The following is a 26,637-nucleotide window of genomic DNA, read 5'->3' as shown; positions in this document are numbered from 1 at the left end:
TAACGCAGGTGCGTTTTTTATGCATTTTTTGCGCGGTTTTGACGCTTTTTTTATGCAGTTTTGTATGCATTTTTGAAAGCCAGATAAAGATGTATTATTGAACAAAAAAAAAAGATTTGTGATGTAATGTCTCGTCCAACCTCCTCTTTTACATTCATCCAACCCACACTCAATTACACACATAGATAGATAGATAGATAGATAGATAGATAGATAGATAGATAGATAGATAGATAGATATGGGATAGATAGATATGGGATAGATAGATATGGGATAGATAGATAGATAGATAGATAGATAGATAGATAGATAGATAGATAGATAGATAGATAGATAGATAGATATGGGATAGATAGATATGGGATAGATAGATATGGGATAGATAGATAGATAGATAGATAGATAGATAGATAGATAGATAGATAGATAGATAGATAGATAGATAGATAGATAGATATGGGATAGATAGATATGGGATAGATAGATATTAGATAGATAGATAGATAGATAGATAGATAGATAGATAGATAGATAGATAGATAGATAGATAGATAGATAGATAGGCTACTTTTGCACATCAGGTTTTTGCCGTCAGGCACAATCCGGCGAGTTTTGAAAAAAACAGATCTTTTTTTTCACCGGATCCGTTTTCGGGTACAATCCGGATCCGATCAGGTACAATCCAGCACTAATACAACTCTATGAGAAAAAAAAGGATCCGGCGGAAAAAAAACGGATCCATTTTTTTCAAAACTTGCCGGATTTTGCCTGACGGCAAAAACCTGATGTGTGAAAGCAGCCAGATATATGGATAGATATATCTATGTATCTATAGATCTATCTATCTATAAATATATCTATAGATTGATATATCCATAGATATATAATAGAAAGGCCGATGTTTCTTAATGAGCATTAAAAAAAAAAAGGAAAAAAATGGCGTGGGCTCCCACGCAATTTTTTGCACAAGAGGGGGAAAGCCGATGGCTGGGAGCTAATATTTGTAGCCTGGGAAGGGGGGTAATACCCATGGCCCCTCCCAGGCTATGAATATCAGCCCGCAACTGTCTGCGTAGCCTTTACTGCCTATTAAAAAAGGGGGACCCCCAAAAAAAATTACGTGGGGTCCCCCGATATTTTATAGCCAGAGAGGCTACGCAGACAACTGCGTGCTGATATTCATAGCCTAGAGAGGGGCCAAAGATATTGGCCCCCCCGGCTAAAAATACCAGGCCGCAGCCGCCCCAGAAATAGCGCATCTGTAAGACGTGCCAATTCCGGCACTTAGCCCCTCTCTTCCCACTCCAAAGTAGTGGTGGGATAAGTGGTAATAAGGGGTTAATGTCACCTTGCTATTGTAAGGTGACATTAAGCCGGGTTAATAATGGAGAGGCGTCAATAAGATGCCTATCCATTATTAATTCTAGAGTAGTGAAAGAGTTAAAAACAAAATAAAGACACAGCCAGAAAAAAGTATTTTATTATTCTTAATTTCACCATACTTACCATACTTCAGCGCCTGCAAAAAACGTAAAATAATAAACCGTATACTACCTGTCTGATGCAGTCCAATTAATAACGAGTGTCCCACGACGATCTCTCCTATAGAACAGTGACATCACGGGTGATGCTCTATAGGACCTCCAGTGACACACTGACAGGAGACAATGGAATGTAGGTCAATGACCTGTAGTTACCTCGAGTTGCGGTGATGTGCCCTCTGCTGGATGTCCTCATATGAACTCGAGCCTGGGAAAATATTATGAAGTTGGTCCGTGCGTAATCCTTATTTTTCTCGCCCCCATAGACTTTGATTGGCGTATTTTTTGCGCAATACGCTGACAAATGCAGCATGCTGCGATTTTTTACGGCTGTAGAAGACCGTATAATATGGATCAGTAAAATACGGCAGATAGGAGCTGGGCCATAGAGAATCATTGTACCGTATGCAATCCGTATTTTCTGCACCTCTCATACGTCCGTAAAACTCGCTAGTGTGAGGCCGGCCTATATGTTTTCCATTGGAGCTTTAACATACTCTCCTAGAAGAATCTTTATATCTATGGCCAGCTATATAAGAAGACTTAATTAGTACTCACAATGAATAATCAATGAGAAAATCAATAGCACACCATTCTTTGTCACTTTTTATCAAGTTAAAGAACAGGTTGCAAATGACAATAAGCAAAATATCACCGACCAAGTGCAAAGAACTAACTTCTCAGTTTCTTAGCTGCTGGTAAATGTTTAGTTACTAAATATTGACTTGATTAGATGAATATTGATTGTATTATTTTAATGTGATAATGATTTCTATAAGAACTTTATATAACTCCATATGTTACCTTTTCATTTTGTAAACCATCTCTTGGCCCAACTTCAACTATTTTGACATATTTTGGAAAACCACTTGCACATGGCTCCTAAAGAAATAATACAATACAACATGTATTAAATTCAATAACGAAGTATAGCCAAATATTTGTCTTTGCATCATTTACAGTCACCTTGATACTAGTATCCCTCAATTTCCACCATCAAAAGTAAATGCCAAGTTAATCTCCCAGCTATATGCTAGTTAAGATATTATAATAGTCACTAGTTATATTAATTAAGAAAAGTTAAGAGGTGTTTGAGATACGACAGGAAGGTAATCATTCATTTTGAATCTACAGTTAGGGCCAGAAATATTTGGACAGTGACACAATTTTCGCGAGTTGGGCTCTGCATGTCACCCCATTGGATTTGAAATGAAACCTCTACAACAGAATTCAAGTGCAGATTGTAACGTTTAATTTGAAGGGTTGAACAAAAATATCTGATAGAAAATGTAGATATTGTACACATTTCTTTACAAACACTCCACATTTTAGGAGGTCAAAAGTAATTGGACAAATAAACATAACCCAAACAAAATATTTTTATTTTCAATATTTTGTTGCAAATCCTTTGGAGGCAATCACTGCCTTAAGTCTGGAACCCATGGACATCACCAAACACTGGGTTTCCTCCTTCTTAATGCTTTGCCAGGCCTTTACAGCAGCAGCCTTCAGGTCTTGCTTGTTTGTGGGTCTTTCCGTCTTAAGTCTGGATATCAGCAAGTGAAATGCATGCTCAATTGGGTTTAGATCTGGAGATTGACTTGGCCATTGCAGAATGTTCCACTTTTTGGCACTCATGAACTCCTGGGTAGCTTTGGCTGTATGCTTGGGGTCATTGTCCATCTGTACTATGAAGCGCCGTCCAATCAACTTTGCAGCATTTGGCTGAATCTGGGCTGAAAGTATATCCCGGTACACTTCAGAATTCATCCGGCTACTCTTGTCTGCTCTTATGTCATCAATAAACACAAGTGACCCAGTGCCATTGAAAGCCATGCATGCCCATGCCATCACGTTGCCTCCACCATGTTTTACAGAGGATGTGGTGTGCCTTGGATCATGTGCCGTTCCCTTTCTTCTCCAAACTTTTTTCTTCCCATCATTCTGGTACAGGTTGATCTTTGTCTCATCTGTCCATAGAATACTTTTCCAGAACTGAGCTGGCTTCTTGAGGTGTTTTTCTGCAAATTTAACTCTGGCCTGTCTATTTTTGGTATTGATGAATGGTTTGCATCTAGATGTGAACCCTTTGTATTTACGGTCATGGAGTCTTCTCTTTACTGTTGACTTAGAGACAGATACACCTACTTCACTGAGAGTGTTCTGGACTTCAGTTGATGTTGTGAACGGGTTCTTCTTCACCAAATTAAGTATGCGGCGATCATCCACCACTGTTGTCATCCGTGGACGCCCAGGCCTTTTTGAGTTCCCAAGCTCACCAGTCAATTCCTTTTTTCTCAGAATGTACCCAACTGTTGATTTTGCTACTCCAAGCATGTCTGCTATCTCTCTGATGGATTTTTTCTTTTTTTTCAGCCTCAGGATGTTCTGCTTCACCTCAATTGAGAGTTCCTTTGACCGCATGTTGTCTGCTCACAGCAACAGCTTTCAAATGCAAAACCACACACCTGGAATCCACCCCTGACCTTTTAACTACTTCATTGATTACAGGTTAACGAGGGAGACGCCTTCAGAGTTAATTGCAGCCCTTAGAGTCCATTGTCCAATTACTTTTGGTCCCTTGAAAAAGAGGACGCTATGCATTACAGAGCTATGATTCCTAAACCCTTTCTCCGATTTGGATGTGGAAACTATCATATTGCAGCTGGGAGTGTGCACTTTCAGCCCATATTATATATATAATTGTATTTCTGAACATGTTTTTGTAAACAGCTAAAATAACAAAACTTGTGTCACTGTCCAAATATTTCTGGCCCTAACTGTATGTTAAACTATATACCACCCCCCCAAAAAAAAATGAGGCTGCAATTTTTATGATTAATAAATGCTTATACAACAGCAACAGCAAATTTTCACTCTTTACAAATAACATGACAGGTGATACATGCTATCTGGTCTACAGGCAGGGCCGTATTTGCCACTAGGAACGCGAGGGCACGTGCCTGGGGCGGCGACATTGCGGGGGGCGGCACCTGAGCAAGGTGTTTTTTTTTTTTTTAAAGACCCGGGTCAAAAACGCGACCGACGAAGATCCGCCCCCCACCCCCCACCCACCCTCCTTGAAGACAATACTCACCTGCTCCAGCCTCCAGCGATGCCTGGTCTCAGCATCTGTAGCGCGTCCTGAGTGAGCGGTCACGTGGTACCGCTAATTAAGGTAATGAATATGCGCATATTGATGACTTTAATTAGTGGTACCACATGAACGCTCACTCAGGAAGAAGGCGCTGCGGCGGGACAGAGCCGGAGGGATGTCGGCACGGCGTGTGGGACAGCTGACAGGTGAGTATGAGGGACGAGGGACGGGGATGGGGGACGGGGGGAGGATGGTAAGCTGCCCGCGCCATGCAAGATGGCCCGGGAGAAGGAGCGGGGGAGGGGGTGGAGAGATGAGCCATGCATAGGGAGGGAGGGGGGATTATGAGCCATCAGCCATGCATACAGGGGGGGAATTATGAGCCATCAGCCATGCATACAGGGGGGAATTATGAGCCATCAGCCATGCATACAGGGGGGGGGATGTTGTGAATTCAGCTTTTGGGCTTCCTCCGGTGGTTGTAGAGGGTAATGCATTTGTGCCTGGACTGCAGGAGTGGACAGGTGTATCTACTAATTGCCAAACTGACTGGGGTATATAGCTTTGCAGGATCCTTTAGTCAGTGCCAGTTGCCCATTGTTCTTGAAGGATTCACTTCCCTGCTGGTCTCTCCAGTTTGCTGTGCTTTTCTACAAAGATAAGTCCTGGCTTTGTTTTTGCTGTCCACCTGCTGTGGACCTTATAGTTCTGTGCTTTTTCATGTTTTTGTCTTGTCCAGCTTAGTCTGTGAAGGATTTTTTGCAGCCTAGCTATTTCTTTGGAGATGCAGATATACCCCCCATGTCATTAGTCAGATGTGGTGATCAGTATTTTCTGAGGTGGATATTTTCTAGTGTTTTTATACTGACCGCATAGTACTCTGTTCTATTCTTTCTTTATAGCTAGTATGGCCTCCTATGCTAAAATCTGATTTCATATCTGCGTATGTTATTTCCCTCTCCTCTCACAGTCAATATTTGTGGGGGGCTATCTATCCTTTGGGGATTTTCTCTGAGGCAAGATAGGTTTCCTGTTTCTGTCTTTAGGGGTAGTTAGATCTTAGGCTGTGCCGAGGGGTCTAGGGAGTGTTAGGTACCCCCACGGCTACTTCTAGTTGCGCTGCTAGGTTCAGGGTTTGTGGTCAGTACAGGGACCACCTTCTCCAGAGTCCGTCTCATGCTGCTCATAGGCCACTAGATCATAACAGTACAACTGGCCAACAATGAGTTAATTGCATCTCAGAAGAAGGGAGGAACGCTTTTGAGCCATTTTTTTTTCCTTAGCCTGTTTGGTCTGTTCCTCCCTCTTTACCTCTGGGTGGCTACGGAGTCTAGTATTAACATGAATGTTCAGGAGTTAGTTTCTCGGGTGGATCAGCTTGCTGCTAGGGTACAGGGAATTTCAGATTTCATTGTTCAGACTCGTGCCTTAGAACCTAAGATTCCCACTCCTGATTTATTCTTTGGTGACAGATCCAAATTTTTGAGTTTCAAAAATAACTGTAAACTGTTTTTTTGCATTAAGACCCCGGTCTCCTGGTGATCCTATTCAGCAGTTAAAATCATCATATCTCTGCTGCGTGGTGACCCACAGGATTGGGCATTTTCCCTGGAATCTGGCAATCCTGCTTTGCTTAATGTTGATTCGTTCTTTCAGGCATTGGGGTTGTTGTATGATGAGCCTACTTCTGTGGATCAGGCTGAGAAAATCTTGTTAGCCCTGTGTCAAGGTCAAGAAGCGGCAGAATTGTATTGCCAGAAATTTAGAAAATGGTCTGTACTGACTAAATGGAATGAGGATGCCTTGGCGGCAATTTTCAGAAAGGGTCTTTCTGAATCCGTTAAAGATGTTATGGTGGGGTTCCTCACGCCTGCTGGTCTGAGTGATTCTATGTCTCTGGCCATTCAGATTGATCGGCGCTTGCGCGAGTGCAGGGTTGTGCACACTGTGGCGTTGTCCTCTGAGCGGAGCCCTGAGCCTATGCAGTGTGATAGGATTTTGTCTAGAGCTGAACGTCAAACATTCAGGCGTCAGAATAGGTTGTGTTTTTACTGCGGTGATTCTGCTTATGTTATTTCTGATTGCCCTAAGAGTACTAAGAGAATCGCTAGTTCTGTTACCATCAGTACTATACAACCTAAATTTCTGTTATCTTTGACCTTGATCTGCTCATTATCATCATTTTCTGTCATGGCATTTGTGGATTCAGGCGCCGCTCTGAACTTAATGGACTTAGAATTTGCCAGACGTTGTGTTTTTCCCTTGCAGCCTTTGCAGAACCCTATTCCTTTGAGGGGCATTAATGCTACACCGTTGGCTAAAAATAAACCTCAGTTTTGGACACAGCTGACCATGCGCATGGTGCCAGCCCATCAGGAAGATTGTCGTTTTCTGGTGTTGCATAATTTGCATGATGATATTGTGCTGGGTTTTCCATGGTTGCAGCTACATAATCTGGTGTTAGATTGGAAATCCATGTCTGTGACTAGTTGGGGTTGTCAGGGGGTTCATGATCACGTTCCTTTGATGTCAATTTCCTCTTCCCCCTCTTCTGAAGTTCCTGAGTTTTTGTCTGACTTCCAGGATGTATTCGATGAGCCCAAATCCAGTTCCCTTCCACCGCATAGGGACTGTGATTGTGCTATTGACTTGATTCCAGGTTGTAAGTTCCTTAAGGGCCGACTTTTCAACCTGTCTGTGCCTGAACATACCGCCATGCAGAGCTATATTAAGGAGTCTTTGGAGAAAGGGCATATTCGGCCATCTTCTTCACCGTTGGGAGCGGGGTTCTTTTTTGTTGCCAAGAAGGATGGCTCCTTGAGACCCTGTATTGATTATCGCCTCTTGAATAAGATCACGGTTAAATTTCAATACCCCTTGCCTTTGCTTACTGATTTGTTTGCTAGGATTAAGGGGTCTAGCTGGTTTACTAAGATTGACTTTCGAGGGGGCATATAATCTTATTCGTATCAAGCAGGGTGACGAATGGAAAACTGCATTTAATACGCCCGAAGGCCATTTTGAATACCTTGTGATGCCATTCGGACTCTCTAATGCCCCATCTGTGTTCCAACCCTTCATGCATGATATCTTTCGGAGTTATCTTGATAAATTCATGGTTTTATATTTGGATAATATTTTGATTTTTTCCAATGATTGGGAGTCTCATGTGAAACAGGTCAGGATGGTATTTCAGATCCTCCGTAATAATGCTTTATTTGTGAAGGGGTCAAAGTGCCTCTTTGGAGTGCAGAAGGTTTCTTTTTTGGGTTTCATTTTTTCTCCCGCATCTATAGAAATGGATCCGGTTAAGTTTCAGGCCATTCATGATTGGATTCAGCCCACATCTGTGAAGAGCCTTCAGAAATTCTTGGGCTTTGCTAATTTTTATCGTCGTTTCATTGCCAACTTCTCCAGTGTGGTTAAACCTCTAACCGATTTGACCAAGAAAGGCGCTGATGTGACAAATTGGTCCTCCGCGGCTGTTTCTGCCTTTCAGGAGCTTAAACGCCGATTTACTTCTGCCCCTGTGTTGCGTCAGCCAGATGTTTGTCTTCCATTTCAGGTTGAGGTTGACGCGTCTGAGATTGGGGCAGGGGCCGTTTTGTCTCAGAGGAATTCTGATGCTTCCTTGATGAAACCGTGTGCCTTCTTTTCTCGGAAGTTTTCGCCTGCGGAACGCAATTATGATGTCGGCAATCGGGAGTTGTTGGCTATGAAGTGGGCATTTAAGGAGTGGCGACATTGGCTTGAGGGGGCCAAGCACCATATTGTGGTCCTGACCGATCACAAGAATCTGATTTACCTTGAGTCTGCCAAACGGCTGAATCCTAGACAGGCTCGATGGTCCCTGTTTTTCTCCCGTTTTGATTTTGTGGTCTCGTACATTCCTGGTACTAAGAATGTTAAGGCAGATGCCCTCTCTAGGAGTTTTTTTCCTGATTCCCCTGGGGTTCTTGAGCCGGTCGGCATTTTGAAGGCAGGGGTGATTCTTTCTGCCATCTCCCCTGATTTGCGACGGGTTCTTCAGGAATTTCAGGCTGATAAGCCTGACCGCTGTCCTGTGGGGAAACTGTTTGTTCCTGATAGATGGACTAGTAAAGTGATTTCTGAGGTTCATTGTTCTTTGTTGGCTGGTCATCCTGGGATTTTTGGTACCAGAGATTTGGTTAGTAGGTCCTTTTGGTGGCCTTCTTTGTCACTGGATGTGCGTTGTTTTGTGCAGTCCTGTGGGATTTGTGCGCGGGCTAAGCCTTGCTGTTCCCGCGCTAGTGGGTTGCTTTTGCCATTGCCGGTCCCTGAGAGACCTTGGACGCATATTTCTATGGATTTTATTTCCGATCTTCCTGTTTCCCAAAGAATGTCGGTTATCTGGGTTGTCTGTGACCGATTTTCTAAGATGGTTCATTTGGTGCCTTTGCCTAAATTGCCTTCTTCTTCTGATTTGGTTCCGTTGTTTTTTCAGCATGTGGTACGTTTGCATGGTATTCCGGAGAATATTGTGTCCGACAGAGGTTCCCAGTTTGTCTTTTTCCTCTGCATTTCATCCTCAGACAAATGGCCAGACTGAGTGAACTAATCAGACCTTGGAGACCTATTTGAGATGCTTTGTGTCTGCTGATCAGGATGATTGGGTGGCTTTTTTGCCATTGGCCGAGTTTGCCCTTAATAATCGGGCTAGTTCGGCTACTTTGGTTTCGCCTTTTTTTTGTAATTTTGGTTTTCATCCTCGTTTTTCTTCTGGGCAGGTTGAGCCTTCTGACCTTCCTGTTGTGGATTCTGTGGTCGACAGGATGCAGCAGATTTGGGCTTATGTGGTGGACAATTTGATACTGTCTCAGTATCTCAGGAGGAGGCTCAGCGTTTTCCTAACCATCGTCGGTGTGTTGGTTCCCGGCTTCGGGTTGGTGATCTGGTTTGGTTATCTTCCCGTCAGAGGGTGGTTATAAATGGTATAGTCTCTAACTGGGTCACTGTGACCAGTGGGGTACCGCAGGGGTCGGTATTGGGACCTGTTCTCTTCAACATATTCATTAATGATCTGGTAGTAGGTTTACACAGTAAAATATTGATATTTGCAGATGATACAAAACTATGTAAAGCAGTTAATACAAGAGAAGATAGTATTCTGCTACAGATGGATCTGGAAAAGTTGGAAACTTGGGCTGAAAGGTGGCAGATGAGGTTTAACAATGATAAATGTAAGGTTATACACATGGGAAGAAGGAATCAATATCACCATTACACACTGAACGGGAAACCACTAGGTAAATCTGACAGGGAGAAGGACTTGGGGATCCTAGTTAATGATAAACTTACCTGGAGCAGCCAGTGCCAGGCAGCAGCTGCCAAGGCAAACAGGATCATGGGGTGCATTAAAAGAGGTCTGGATACACATGATGAGAGCATTATACTGCCTCTGTACAAATCCCTAGTTAGACCGCACATGGAGTACTGTGTCCAGTTTTGGGCACCGGTGATCAGGAAGGATATAATGGAACTAGAGAGAGTACAAAGGAGGGCAACAAAATTAATAAAGGGGATGGGAGATCTACAATACCCAGATAGATTAGCGAAATTAGGATTATTTAGTCTAGAAAAAAGACGACTGAGGGGCGATCTAATAACCATGTATAAGTATATAAGGGGACAATACAAATATCTCGCTGAGGATCTGTTTATACCAAGGAAGGTGACGGGCACAAGGGGGCATTCTTTGCGTCTGGAGGAGAGAAGGTTTTTCCACCAACATAGAAGAGGATTCTTTACTGTTAGGGCAGTGAGAATCTGGAATTGCTTGCCTGAGGAGTTGGTGATGGCGAACTCAGTCGAGGGGTTCAAGAGAGGCCTGGATGTCTTCCTGGAGCAGAACAATATTGTATCATACAATTATTAGGTTCTGTAGAAGGACGTAGATCTGGGGATTTATTATGATGGAATATAGGCTGAACTGGATGGACAAATGTCTTTTTTCGGCCTTACTTACTATGTTACTATGTTACTATGTTCCTATGAAGGTTTCTTCCCCTAAGTTTAAGCCTCGATTTATTGGTCCTTATAGGATTTCTGAGATTATTAATCCGGTGTCCTTTCGCCTGGCGCTTCCGGCCTCTTTTGCTATTCATAATGTTTTCCATAGATCTTTGTTGCGGAAATATGTGGAGCCCGTTGTTCCCTCTGTTGATCCTCCGACCACTGTATTGGTCGATTTGGAGTTGGAGTATGTTGTTGAGAAGATTTTGGATTCCCGTTTTTCGAGGCGGAAGCTTCAGTACCTTGTCAAGTGGAAGGGTTATGGCCAGGAGGATAATTCTTGGGTTTCTGCCTCTGATGTCCATGCCGTTGATTTGGTTTGTGCCTTTTCATCGGGCTCATCCTGATCGGCCTGGGGGCTCTGGTGAGGGTTCGGTGACCCCTCCTCAAGGGGGGGTACTGTTGTGAATTCAGCTTTTGAGCTCCCTCCGGTGGTTGTAGAGGGTAATGCAGTTGTGCCTGGACTGCAGGAGTGGACAGGTGTATCTACTAATTGCAAAACTGGCTGGGGTATATAGCTTTGCAGGATCCTTTAGTCAGTGCCAGTTGCCCATTGTTCTTGAAGGATTCACTTCCCTGCTGGTCTCTCCAGTTTGCTGTGCTTTTCTATTATAATATTATATATTTTTTTACATATATTTTTCTTTATTAAACTTCTGGTGCAGCTATAAAATATTTATTTCTAGAGACGTATATTTTACCCTGTTGGTGGTTCTAGTACTATAAAGAGATACTTATATAGTCTTTTTTCTCATACATATAATCTGTCAGTGTACGCATTTTATTAATTATTTTATATTTTTTATGTAATTTTTGCTTGTATAATGGATTGATTAAATTTTCTTATTGATATGTAATCATAGGCACCCTAGTAATAAAGCCATATATTTTTCATATTCCCCGCCTCGGTCTGATTTAGCTTTAATTTGTTCCATGGTGTAATACGTTGGTTGTTGGTTCTCCCCTCGCAGTGGTTTGTCCACTGCACTTTCTCACAGCGCACCCTGATAGTTTTGGTTACCGTGTTATTTTAAATTATAATAAGCTATTATTAGTATCCTCACGATTATTGGGTGTACTGTGTATCTTACAATACAGGGGGGGGGAATTATGAACCATCAGCCATGCATACGGGGGGGGGAATTATGAGCCATCAGCCATGCATACGGGGGGGAATTATGAGCCATCAGCCATGCATACAGGGGGGGGGTGAATTATGAGCCATTAGCCATGCATACGGGGGGGGGGGAATTATGAGCCATCAGCCATGCATACGGGGGGCAATTATGAGGCATCAGCCATGCATACAGGGGGGGAATTATGAGCCATCAGCCATGCAAACAGGGGGGGAATTATGAGCCATCAGCCATGCATACAGGGGGGGAATTATGAGCCATCAGCCATGCATACAGGGGGGGGGGGGAATTATGAGCCATCAGCCATGCATACAGGGGGGAATTATGAGCCATCAGCCATGCATACAGGGGGGGGGAATTATGAGCCATCAGCCATGCATACGGGGGGGGGAATTATGAGCCATCAGCCATGCAAACGGGGGGGGGAATTATGAGCCATCAGCCATGCATACAGGGGGGGGAATTATGAGCCATCAGCCATGCATACGGGGGCGGAATTATGAGCCATCAGCCATGCATACAGGGGGCGGGGGGGAATTATGAGCCATCAGCCATGCATACGGGGGGCGGGAGGAATTATGAGCCATGCATACAGGTGGAGGGGGAGATATGAGCCATGCATATGGGATGGGAAGGAGATGAGCTATGCATACAAGATGGGAGAGGGGCATTATACACTATTGAGCATCATGTGGGGCCATTATATAGTATGGAGCATCATGTGTGGCCATTATGCCATATGGAGCATCATGTGGGGCCATTATAAAGTATGGAGCATTATGTGTGGCCTTTATAAAGTATGGGGCATCATGTATGGCCATTATACAGTATTGAGCATCATGTGAGGTCATTATACAGTATGGAGCATCATGTGTGGCCATTTTGCCACACGGAGCATCATGTGGGGCCATTATACAGTATGTATGGAGCATCATGTGTGGCCATTAAGCCATATGGAGCATCATGTGGGGCCATTATAAAGTATGGAGCATCATGTGTGGCCTTTATAAAGTATGGAGCATCATGTGTGGGCTGTGGCCCTTATACAGTATTGAGCATAATGTGTTGCTATTATACAGTATGGAGCATCATGTGTGGCCATTATACAGTATTGAGCATCATGTGTGGCCATTATACAGTATGGAGCATCATGTGTGGCCATTATACAGTATGGAGCACTGTGTGGCCATTATACAGTATGGAACATCATGTAGGGCCATTATACAGTATGTGGAGCACTGCGTAGCCATTATACAGTATGGAGCACTGCGTGGCCATATTTTTTTTTTGTTTTAATTATTGTATATGAAACAGTGTGATCAGCAGTGCTAAATGGGTGTGGTTGGGACTTGGATATGGGTGTGATTAGTTGTGAAATGGGTGTGGTCAGAGGCGTGGCCTAAAATTTGCTGCAGCGCACGTAGTGCGCTGCAACCTTTAGACCCTTTTTCCCTTCTTCAAAAGTTTGGAGGTATGGTACCGCATTTCCCAGATCACAGCAAGTACCGCAAATCCCATAGGGAATGAATGAAACCAAATGCAGTGTTGCCGTAAGTGATCCCTTACGTGGCAGATGCAGAAAAACTGCCCGATTTGCTGCAAAAGGCTACCTTCACAACAGCGATTCTTGCCAAAGTCTATGCGGATAGTGTCATACTCGCCAATGGGGGAGGCAGCACTAAAAGTGCCTAGGGCAACAGAAACTCTAAATACGGCTCTGTCTATAGGGCTGCTACTAGGTATTTTGGGGACTTATACTGGACACATTTTTGGGCCCCCTTGAGACTCCACCTCAGCTCCGCCTCCAACCCTCGAAACTTCTACAGTCCCACCACCCATTACTGGAAAAACTTCACTTCTGCACCACACCCTCACCAATCACACATTAACAGTTCCCATCACCAGATTACATAGATAGCCAGCAGCTGTTGTAGACTCTTTTGGCCGGGCTCTACTCTACTGTAACTTATTAAACATTTGTTAAAATATCCAATACAATTTTAGGTATATTTTTATTTATTTTTAAATTTTTTAAATGATCAATAATACCACATACAAGGGACAAATACTACTGCACCATGACCTAATCACATATTAACAGCACATGGTGAGCGATTACTACAATACTGATCATTACTTAAAAAAAAACACGATACTGATATCAACATAAGTGCCATCACACACAGGAGATGTGTACTTAGTTTACAGTGTCCGTGTACAGGTAATACAGTGATCATCGGTGACATTATACACCGGAGCTCTGTATACAGTGCATTGTGTACAGGCAATACAGTGATCACCGGTGACATTATAAACAGGAGCTTAGTATATAGTGTACAGATAATACAGTGATCACCAGTGACTATACACAGGAGCTCTATATATAGTGTCAGGGTACAGGTAATACAGTGATCACTAGTGACATTGTACAGGAGCACTGTGCATAGTGTCAGTGTACAGGTAATACAGTGATGATCGGTGATATTATACACCGGAGCTCTGTATACAGTGCATTGTGTACAGGCAATACAGTGATCACCAATGACATTATGCACAGGACCTCTGTATATAGTATATAGTGTACAGGTAATACAGTGATCACCAGTGACCATACACAGGAGCTCTGTATATAGTGTCAGGGTACAGGTAATACAGTGATCACTATTGACATTGTACACAGGAGCTCTGTATACAGTGTCAGTGTAAAGATAATACAGTGATCACTGGTGACATTATACACAGTAGCTCTGTATATAGTGTCAGTGTACAAGTAATACAGTGATCATTGGTGACATTGCACACAGATGTTGGACACTGTGTACTTGTACAGCATCCAACCATCAGCGTCCAGCTATTACAGTATAGTAGAAGGGATTTCAAGAAATTCCATGTCCACTATACCTTCAGAGACGCCCGCGGATCACCCGTGGAGATGGACATGCGACACATCTCTCCAGACAGCAGCATGTTTATTTCTCTTGCGGATATGAGAGAAAGTGTTTAAAACATGTGATATAAAATGGAACATGTGCACAGTAATGTCGTTTTAACAGTGCTGGGCATTATTTCCATTTTATAGGGTGCCTTTAAGAGACACTTTGTGGGCATACCCTTAGGGTAAATTCCCTTTTTAGTATGTAATCATTGCCACTATCAAAGAAATGTTTAGCAGTTAGGTAGCCGAGTGCTGTATCTGGCTATTTCTGGCATTCCAATACACAGTCAATGGAATGTGATGTGCATTGTGACATTCAAGCAGGGAACTTGAAAGACCCGGTATGACAATGATTAATAGGGTACCCTATTTAAAAATCCTTCGTCCAGTGGCTCCTAACACCGTAGTACTAAAACACTATTAATCAAATGGAAAGATTTACCAGGTAGCTGTATTGAAACCACACATGTACGTCCGTGTAAACACGCATGTACAAGAAACATACAAAAAGCATACATAAGCAACAAAAAAGCATGCTACAAAAATGTTATAATACTGTACTTGTTCAGAAGTAGTTACATCTCCAATCCAGTTTTGATCTCTTAGAAGATGTTGGTAACTGAGACAATGCTTAACTGCAGTTGGGACGTTACCCATCAGCCACAATAAACAGTCAGACAGGCTTGCTTTAATTAACAAATAACTGAAACAAAAGAAAAACATGTGACTTGTACAATTGCTTTGTGTGATTTCCATTACATATGTTTTCTTTTAAAGAGATTATTCAATTTACACATTCACTACTTGATAGAAGCATCCTTTGAAAACAAATGCAATGCAACATTCATTTTTCCTATAGCAGCACCACGAGGGAGATAACGTACTGCATAATACCAACTGAACCTTTCACATAAATTTGTTGTACATGTAGTGCGGAAGGTCTCCAGAGCAAGAGACACTCTACCTTTTAGCCATGAGATCATATTCATGACCTAAACCGTTAAAGGGGTTGTTCCAGACTTTAACACTGATAGCTTATCTTTAGGATAGGTTAAGGGGTGTCTTCTTGCCGAGAGCCGCTGGTCTACTGCGTCCGCCGCATTGAACTGTGTTAGCGTCAACACGACGCCAACACATTTCAATCCCATGACACAAGCTCTCTGCCCCATCACTATCTGTCTTGTAAGCTGCAGGTTTACCATAGACCTGCGCTTATGAGATTTCAACGTACCTACGCAGGTATTGAGATGAAGTCACAACATTGTGCCGCTCCTGCGGACCAGTTGTAGAAGTCAGAACAGACGGAGTTGTCAAGGTTTGATGAGTATAATCTTTATTGTTTTTTCATGATCCGGTTGTGGTGCCCATAATGCCATGTATAAAGGCCTGTTAGGCCATAGTAAAATATTTAGAGAACTATGGGCCCATCGCACTATATACACACACGTGGTCAAAATTGTTGGTACCCCTCGTTTAATGATAGAAAAACCCACAATGGTCACAGAAATAACTTGATTCTGACCAAAGTAATAATAAATAAAAGTTCTATAAAAATGAACAAATGAAGGTCAGACATTGCTTTTCAACCAGATAAACAGAATAACAGAATAAAAAAAAAATAAACATGAAATAGGCCTGGAATGAAATGATGGCATCCCTGAAAATAATGTGATAAAAGGGACATGTTAAATCAAGGTGTGTCCACTAACTGGCATCACAGGTGTCTACAATCTTGGAATCAGTGAGTGGGCCTGTATATAGGGCTACAGATACTCAATGTGCTATTTGGTGACATGGTGTGTATCACACTCAAGATGGACCAGAGGAAGAGAAGGAAAGAGTTGCCTCAGGAAATTAGAAAGAAAATTATAGACAACATGTTTATAGTAAAAGTTATATGAACATCTTCAAGCAGCTTGATGTTCCTGTGAGTACAGTTGAACATATTATTCAGAAATGTAAGATCCATTGGACTGTAGCCAACCTCCCTTGAGGTGACCGCAGGAGGAAAATTGATGGCAAATCAAGGAACATCAGTGTCAGATCGCACCATCCGTTGTTGTATGAGCCAAAGTGAAATTCATGGGAGATGACCAAGGAGGACACCATTATTGAAAAAAAATCAGAAAAAAGCCAGACTGAAATTTTCTAAACTACATGCTAACAAGCCACAAAGCTCCTGGGAGAAGGTCCTATGGACAGATGAGACAAAAAATTGAACTTTTTGGCAAGGCACATCAAATCTATGTTCATTGAGGGAAAAATGAAGCATATCAAGAAAAGAACACTGTCCCTACTGTGAAACATGGAGGAGGCTCTGTTATGTTCTAGGTCTGCTTTGCTGCACCTGGCACAGGGTGTCTAGAATCTGAGCAGGGTACAATAAAATCTCAAGACTATCAAGGGATTCTAGAGAGAAATGTGCTGCCCAGTGTCAGAAAGCTTGGTCTCAGTCGCAGGTCATGGGTCTTGCAACAGGATAATGACCCACAACACACAGATAAAAACACCAAAGAATGGCTAAAAGGAAAATATTGGACTATTCTGAAGTGGCATTCTATGAGCTCTGACCTAAATCCTATTGAACATCTTTGGAAAGAGCTGAAACATGCAGTCTAGAAAAAGCAACCTTCAAACACGAGACAACTGGAGCAGTTTGCTCTTGAGGAATGGGCCAAAATACCTGTTGAAAGGTGTAGAAATCTCATTGACAGTTACAGGAATCGTCTGATTGCAGTAATTGCCTCAAACGGTTGTACAACAAAATATTGAGTTAAGGGTACCATCATTTTTGTCCAGGCCTATTTCACGAGTTTTATTTATTTTTTTTTAATTCTGTGGAAGCATGGTTGAAAAGCAATGTCTGACTTTCATTTGTTCATTTTCATAGATCTGTTATTTATTATTACTTTTGTCAGATTCAGGCTATGTGCACACGTTGCGGACTAGGCTTAGGAATTTCTGGTGCGGATTCTGCCTCTCCTAGCAGAAAACGCACCTGCATTTTTTGTGCGGTTCCGCAGCGTTTTTATGTGCTTTTTTGCTGCGGTTTTCTTGCTGATTTGCTGCATTTTTTTACCCCTGCGGTTTTCTATAATGGAATGGGTACAAAAATGCTGCAGATTCACAAAAAAGAAGTGACATGCTACTTCTTTTAAACCGCAGCGTTTCTGCAGCGGATTTTCCACAAAGTGTGCACAGCATTTTTTTTTCTCATTGATTTACATTGTACTGTAAATCAATTGCGGATCTGCAGCGTTTCTGCACTGCAAAAAACGCTGTGGATCAGCAGAGAATCCGCAACGTGTGCACATACCATAAGTTATTTCTATGACCATTGTGGGTTTTTCTGTCATAAAACAATTTTGGCCACATGTGAAATAAGCTGTGGGGGTCATAACATAGCATATAATGGGCTAAGGGGGCCATAATACAGGAAATCAGGAGCTATGGGGAAATCATACTATATATAAGGAGCTGTGGGGGACAAAATATAGTGTATAATGTGTGGGACCATAATACAGTTTATGTGAATCTGCAAGGGGCCTCAGTCTATTGGGGGCTGTGGAGCCCATCATACAGTGTATAGGGAGCTGCAGTAGATAGGCAGCAATGGAAGCGATCATACTTTATATCAGGAGCTGTGGAAAGCATCATACAGTACATAGATAGCTGTACTGACCATCATACAATATTCAGGGAGCTGTTTCGACCAGCATACGGTATGTAGGGAGCTGGATGGACCATTATACAGTGTATAGGGAGCTGTAGTGACCATCATACAGTGCATAGGGAACTGTGTGAGGCCATTATACAGTATATAGGGACCATCATACAATGTGTAGGGAGCTGTGGGGACCATCATAGAGTGTACAGGAAGTTGTGGGGAACATCATACAGGGCATACTGAGTTATGGGAACCATCATACAGTGGTTATACTAAAACAGGAAGAGGTGGAACTTGCTGCAGGTCAAGTGCCCGGAAGTAACATGATGTACGCTCCAACAACCGTAAGTTTCCTGCAACCTACTGCATTGGCACATCACAAGAGGGTGGTATTATTGCGGGCCAACTACCCAGAAATCACTCCGACGTGTGTTACGAAAACCGGAAACGCTGGGCACTCTTTGATGCCCGTACACAATGAAATGGCTGACATATGGAAGGGAGAGGATGGAACGATGTTGTTAACATGGGAGTTCTCTGACAGAAAATGGTGAGTGCCACTTAATTACCATTTCATATTTAAGCAGCCCTTTTCTTCACTTCAGCCTCTGCAGAACAGGAGAGAGAGTGGAGGGACCCACATGTCTCTACAGCACTTAGCACTTTATCTCCTTATACCTGCTAGTCCCTTGATTTATTGGCTTGGATGAAACGTTGGGACACCACTTAAGGGAGAGTGCAGGGCATTACAGCATAGGGGTAGTTGTGGACTGATCTTGTCAGGGCAAGAGATTTTTGGGGATAGGTTACAGCTAGCCACAAGTCTTCTGGAGGATCCAACCAGGAAACAAGATTCACTACAGTGCGAAAATATACTGCTAAACTAGTGAGAACGTTCCTTACTTTGTACTTTCACACATGACTTTGACAATATGTGTCCGTCATGTAATTTTAGGCTATGACACACTGGTGCCTTAGATAGAATGGTATTGTCATGGTGTGACCAGACCCAATGGGTGGTCGGTCAATGGGTGGCACAACTCACAAACAATGAGATGGAAAAGGTGAGAGGAAGGTCCTACCCATAGGGAATGGAGGATGGTCACCACCTGAGCTGAAACCTGAGACTGTCCCTGCACTCACCTAACACCCTATGCAGGTCCTTCCCCCTACCGCCATCAGTATACCTCGTCCCTAGTAGTCACCTATTACTGCCCTGGCTAGTGCACTGGCTGGCAGGGAGCAGTAGCATCACCTCTGCAGATAATACACACAGGGGGAAGTGACAAACACCAAAGGGACAATGTAAAAAAACACCACACTTAGCTTATGAACACCTCTGCTAAGCTCCACACTGCAGATAATAACAGCAACTGGACTCCTATAACCAGACGAGGCTAACACCAGAAAGCTGCTCCTGCTTGGCTGGTCTCCAGAAAGAAACTGTATCACCAACAGTCAGCTGATGCATCAGGTGACCTTTTAAAGGATGTGGGAGGGGTCACCTCCTGCATCAGCTGACCCAGCCGCACTGCAGTAACATCATATTGCCAGTGGGGGAAAGAAACTGACATTAACCCCCGATGGTCCAAAAGGAAAAAAGTTTTAAACTGAGTGGAACCAGAGCTGCCACAAGTCCAAAAATGGATCGTGAAAGGTATACAATCTATATGCATATAAGATCGCACTGCCATGTTTGGGTGACCTTGTTTAGCTTTACTTGACAACAATATTATTCACCACATGACAGTAGGTCTTCTGTTACAATTGATTTAGTTTCTCCTGCATCAGGTCCTTCTATCCTACAGGACGACGGACCCATTGTATAGGGGGTTTTGGGATCATCATAAAGTGAACAGGGAGCTGTGAGGAGCATCATAGAGGGCATACAGAGCTGTAAGGACCACCAAACAGTGTATAGGAAGCTGTGTGGAACATCATGTGGGGTATAGGGAGCTGTGGGGAACATCATACAGTGCATAGGGAGCTGTGGAGACCATCATACGGTATATAGGTAGCTGTATGGACCATCATACAGTGCATAGGGAGCTGTAGGGTCCATCATGCAGTGCATAGGGAGCCATGGGAACCATCATACATTGTATAAGGTAGCTGTACTGACCATCATACAGTGTATAAGGTAGCTGTAGGGACCATCATACAGATTACAGGGAGCTGTGGGGACCATCATACAGTGCATAGGGATCTACAGTGAGCATCATACATTGCATAGGGAGCTAAAGGGATCATCATACAGTGCATAGATAGCTATGGAGACCATCATACAGTGTATAGGGAGCTGTACAGACCATGATAAAGTATATATGGAGCTATGGGGACCATTATACTGGGTATATTGAGCTGTGGCACTATCATACAGTGTATAGGGAGCTGTGGGGACTACCATGTAGAATGTAGGGAGCTGTAGGACTATCATAGAGTATTTAGGGGGCCTCAATGGTATTTGTTGCTTGGAGGGGGCACTTCAGATATTATAACGTTCAAAAGTAACACAGTGGGGACTTTACTACTTTCCATGGGCAAGTAATAATTTTAAAGATTCTGGCGCACTATCTTTGTAGCATTAATTGGTGGATGGGTAATCATAGTAATGTCATAAGTATTGGAGTTACTTTTCCACGTTGGAAGAGCAGGCAGGAAAGGGAGGTAGTGCAGGTTGGGAATAGCCGGAGACAGGAAATATGAGAAGTCAAAAGTGTTTTTGTTGTAATCTCTGTAGACTAGTTTTGGATGGAAGAAGTTGTCATATCAGTCTGGACTAGATGATAAATTGAATGACTCCATCAGAATGAACGTCAGTATATTACTTACTGTAATCTCTGTAATATGGTTGACATAACTGGTATGCACCGCTATTTCGTCATCATATAGTGCTAATACCAATCTTTTTATAATGGTTTTTTTTTTTGTTCTTTTTAGTAACAGGTTAATGCATTTCAGTCATTATGTAGTGGTAGATGTATGGTAGTAATATTACTTTGGTCTTGTATAGTGGTGAAATTAGTAACATTGGTCTTTGTATAGTGTGTTTTTGGGTAAGCAACAGTGGTTTTTTTGTAATTAAATATGTAAAGATCCTATTTTAACCCCTTTACCCCCAAACCAGTTTTCACCTTCTTGACCCGGCCAAATTTCACAATTCTGATCAGTGTCACTTTATGAGGTCATAACTCTGGAATGCTTCAATGAATCCCAGTGATTCTGACATTTGTTTTGTGACATATTGTACTTCATGATAGTGGTAACATTTCTTTGAAATTACTTGCCTTTGTAAAAAAAAAAATGGAAATTTGGCAAAAATTTTGAAAATGCTGCAATTTTCAAACTTTCAATTTCTATACCATTAAATCAGAGAGCTATATTACACAAAATAATTAATAAATAATATTTCCCACCCATCTGACTTACAGCACTACAATTTTTGAAACATAATTTTTTTTTTAGGAAGTTATAAGGGTTAAACCAGCGATTTCTCATTTTCCAACAAAATTTACAAAATAATTTTTGGGGAGCACATCACATTTGAAGTGAGTTTGAAGGGTCTATATGACAGAAAATACCCAGAAGTGATACCATTCTAAAAACTGCTAAAAACCATACTCAAGACGTTTATTAACCCTTTAGGTGCTTCACAGGAATTAATAGAATGTGGAAGGAAATAATGAACATTTAACTTTTTTCTCAAAAATTTTAATTTAGACCCAAATGTTTTATTTTCGCAAGGGCAGCAGGAAAAATGGACCACAAAATTTGTTGTGCCATTTCTCCTGACCATGCAGATATCCCATATGTGGAGGAAATGGGAAGGGAAGAAGCAACATTTGACTTTTTGAATGTTAAATTTGATGGAATAATCAGCTGATGCCATGTCGCATTTGGAGAGCCCCCGATGTGCCTTATCTAGATGTGTGGTGAACACCTTGAACCCCCAGGTGCTTCACAGAAGTTTATATCATTGAGCCGTAAAAATAAAAAAAAAATCACATTTTTCCCACAAAAATGTTTATTAGCCCCGATTTTTGCATTTTCACAAGGGTAATAGGAGAAATTGCAGCATATAATTTGTTGACCCCATTTTGGAAATTATAACCCTTTGGAGTAGTGATGATTTTGACTCCATGGGTTTTTTTTCCAGAAATAATCAGCAGTGGATGCTGCTGAATGAAAATTGCAAACTGCCATTGTAGTCCCCAGTACTTTGCAGTCCACTGTATATTCTGGGGATCAGAAGAAAGGGGGCATTTGGATTTGGGAGCATAGAATTTGTTGAATTTCTTTTAGGGGAGAGGAGCAATTTCGCTTTTCCAGAGCCTTTCCACAAACAGAAACATGAACGATGGACCTGAGTGGGGACTTGCTTTTTACATGGATTGATTTGAAGGGTTTTTTTAAGAACATTTTACATAATGTTTGGGATCGCACTTATTTCTCGTGCGATAATCGCATCGCACTGCATGGACTGGCCGGCACCTCTCCTGACCTGAGCATGACAGCATAATGGATTACTATGCAGCTGTCAAGCTCAGGTCAGGAGAACCGACAGCCAGTACAAGTTTCACGATGCGATTCTCGCAGAAGAAATACGGCAGTCTGTCTCTGCCCTTATTCTGAGTGGCACGTTGAGCACTTACTTTGGGGCTTCCATCTAAATCTCTGAGTGACGTAATTCAGATGAAACACCTGAGGGATCTATTTACTATAATGAGGTACCACAGTTACTCTGCACTCAGTCTAGCCTCTGTTCAGCATTGTCCTTATATTCAGAAGTGCTTAAAACTATGGGCATATTTTATGCATGCCTTAAAAAGATAGGCAGCGCCGGATCACAGGCCAGACGATGTCCACAGTGCCTTCATCTACCTCACCATAGGGTATCTTCCACCTGGGGTTTCATCGGCAACACGTATTTCATAGATTTACACAGAAACCCATGTGTAAGCAATCAGCAGAGCGCAGTATAAATGTGACCAGGGCCTTAGGCTACTTTCACACTAGCATCGGGCACTGCACGTCGCAATGCGACATTGCGGCGCACCGACGCATACTGTGGAAGCGCCGCACAACAGGAGCAGCGGATTCTGTTTTTCAACGCATCCACTGCCCCACTGTGAGGTGCAGGAAGTCGGGGGCGGAGTTCCGGCCGCGCATGAGCAGTCGGAAAAGACGGTAACGACGCACCAAAAAACATTACATGCAACGTTTTTTGGTGGCGACGGTCCGCCACAACACGACGTATGTGTGGCAAAGCGTCGCTAATGTTAGTCAATGGAGAAAAAACGCAATTTTGTAGGATGCGTTTTTTCTACAAAACAACGCATTGCGACATGCAGTGCACGACGCTAGTGTGAAAGTAGCCTTACTGCGATCTTTGCGAGGCAGAGTGAAAAAAAATCAACAGCAGGGAAGAATTGGTTTTCTTTATTTTTTACAACATTCCTCGTGAGGTATAAGTGATTAGACTACTTTATTCTTCGTGCCGGTGCAATACCATATTTATATCATTTTTTCTCTATTTGGCTGTTACCCACTAAAAAAACGCTTTTTATTGCAAAATATGGTTGCATCGCCATATTTTAAGAGCTATAATTTTTCCACATTTCTGCCGACAGAGTCATTTGAGAGCTTGTTTTTGGGGGACAAGTTGCCGTTTTTATTGGTAACATTTTCGGGTACATGACATTTTTGATCGCTTTCTATTCCAAGTTTCGGAAGGCAAAAAAAAAAAAAAAAGCAATTTAGCAATAGTTTCTTGGGATTTTTTTTCATGCCGTTTAGCATGTGGTAAAATTGATGAGGCAGCTTTATTCTTTGGGTTAGTATGATTACAGTGATACCACATTTATAACGTTGTTTTGTTTTTTTGGCTCTTCGACTCAATTCTACATATTTTGTGATTTAAAAAAAGTATATTATTCCAAATTTTTTTTGCTTTTTTACATAGTCCCACTATGGGACTTTCACTCTTTATAGTCTGATTGTTGGTATAAAGCATTGCAACCCTGCAGACGCAAGTTAGTTTGGTTATGTACTGCCCATGAGCTATCTTGCTAGTGCCTGGTGACCTGGATGTCATCATGATGACATCAGGTCACAATTGCAATGATTGGGCCCCCACAATGACACCCCTGTGAATGCAATATCGCCATGACGAATCCATACATACAAGGTCTGTAAATACCAGCCAACCTGGATGTATGGACATGTCCAAGGTCATAAAGGGGCTAAAAGGGTGGTTCAGAGGTTAAAGAAACTTTAATCTAAATCCCTATCTATTTGATACCGTAATCTAAACTAATTTCTAATATACTTGCATTAAAAATTACCTACTGTTCCCTAACTACACTATTTAACTGCTATTGCGTTTTTCCCCTTTAATTGGTTGGGATGTCATATGGGGAGACAGGTACTTTTAGGGCATGGACCCCTGATCTTTTAGGACCCTATCAACAGACCTGGGATAGGTCATCAATGTCTGATCAGTGGGAGTGCAATACCTGGCTCCTCAACTGATCAGCTGCTCCCGGTGTTGGTGGCAGCCGGAACTGCTCAGTAACAGAGCTGCACAGGGCAGCTCCATCTACTGTATAGTGGAAACAACTGGGTACTGCACATCCACACGCTATTCACATCAATAGGGGTCAGATGGGCAGTACTCGCCCACGGCCGCTATCCTGTCGATGGAGCTGTGCTGTGCAGCTCTGTTACTGAAATTACCAATTGGACAAACAATACACAGGGTGAACCAGGTTACACCCGACTCACATTACCCCCTCTTGGACTAACAGGAATACAATCAATACCCTTCACGTTGCACTTTACTGTACTGTTTATGTTTTTATTTATTTTTAATAATTATATTAATATAATTGATATTTAATCATGTTAATCACATTGATTATTTGTATTAAATTGTTGTATATTAGCACTTAATGCACTAGGCACATGTGATATAATGAAATTGTTTATTATATTTATGTCTATATACATTTAATGTGTACTGGGATTTTATGTATTATATATTACTTATCATAATGTATATCACTGGATTTTTGGTTAATTTTGTTATGTTTTGTATTCATTATGCTCATTGATGGGCCGTTCTCGCGGGATGAAATGACTTCATGTGGGCATATTTACATTGTTTGTGGTGGCTTGTCATGTCTACGATCCCCTCCTGTGCGCGTGCGCGTTCGCTTCTGGGGGGTTGCGCGTTGTTGCCGGCGTCTTGGTTGGGCTGGCGCTCACGTGACCGTCCTTTGAGGTGTTCCTGTGGGCGTGTTTGCATGGTGACGCCGGTGATGAGTCGAACCTCGCCGGGGTGAGCTGCGCATGCGCCGCCATAGGGCGGCGATCCTATGACGTGGCGTATTTTTATTCTTGTTCATTGGTCAGTTTGGGTATTTAGGGCATGCCCGATCTGATGATGCTATTCACCCGGAAAAAGGCATACGCAGCCGAAACGCGCGTAGGGGTCGTGGCACCATCAGACCGGAGGTATAGTACTATTATATCATACATACTTTGCTTATTGCACCGCCAGATGGTAATTAAGTTTGGGGTTGCATAGCGATTGTGCCGTGCTGGCATGAGAGATTTCCTTTCCCAGAGATATCATTTCACTTATATGGCGGTGTGTCAAAATGTTGTAACGTGTTTACCTCTGGTCTGGGGTGTTTGTATTTAGTATCATTTTCCATCAATGTTGTTTTTAATATTCTTGTTATTGTTCCTAATAAAATTTATGATTTTTTGTACGATGAGGTCTTTGTGCAAATTTCTGTAGGTTTATATAGCTCTGTTACTGAGCAGTTTCAGCCACCATGAACATTCGGAACAACTGATCGACGGGGATATCGATCAGACATTGATGACCTATTTTAAGGATAGGCCATCAATATTAAAGTCCCGAAGAACCCCTTTAATAGGATATATCTAAATAGTAATAATTTCTAAACTGGAAAAAATTTTACCAGACTCATCCTGGGGTCACACGGCCATCAATTCTCAGGACAGAGAATGGGGCAGAGTATGATAATGACACTCAGGTTGAAACACTCTCAGAGTGGCATCTTACCGTGCTGCAATTCTCTCGCATGCAGCACAGATGCAGAGATTTTCCCTGTCTCTGTGCTTACATGACATCTTAAGGTACCTTCACACATAACGATATTGTTAACGATATCGTTGCTATTTGTGACGTAGCAAC

The 26,637-nt window shown here is 42.4% G+C and overlaps 1 protein-coding gene across 1 annotated transcript in view; it reads right to left on the bottom strand.

Annotated features, from left to right (window-relative positions):
• The window catches only part of HMGCLL1 (3-hydroxy-3-methylglutaryl-CoA lyase like 1), a 203,940-nt gene that overhangs the window by 175,271 nt on the left and 2,032 nt on the right, over positions 1-26,637 (bottom strand). The window contains exons 2-3 of the mRNA XM_069768019.1: positions 15,305-15,446; positions 2,347-2,424 (exon numbers count right to left, since the gene is read on the bottom strand). Coding sequence (XP_069624120.1) covers positions 2,347-2,424; positions 15,305-15,400 — 174 coding nt within the window. The 5' untranslated portion in view covers positions 15,401-15,446. The remainder of the gene's footprint in view (positions 1-2,346; positions 2,425-15,304; positions 15,447-26,637) is intronic.

This window comes from Ranitomeya imitator, chromosome 5 (assembly GCF_032444005.1).
Source record: "Ranitomeya imitator isolate aRanImi1 chromosome 5, aRanImi1.pri, whole genome shotgun sequence".
Classification (NCBI taxonomy): domain Eukaryota; kingdom Metazoa; phylum Chordata; class Amphibia; order Anura; family Dendrobatidae; genus Ranitomeya; species Ranitomeya imitator.
The sequence above is the reverse complement of the archived record's forward strand: the minus strand, read 5'-3'. Positions and strand labels throughout refer to the sequence as shown.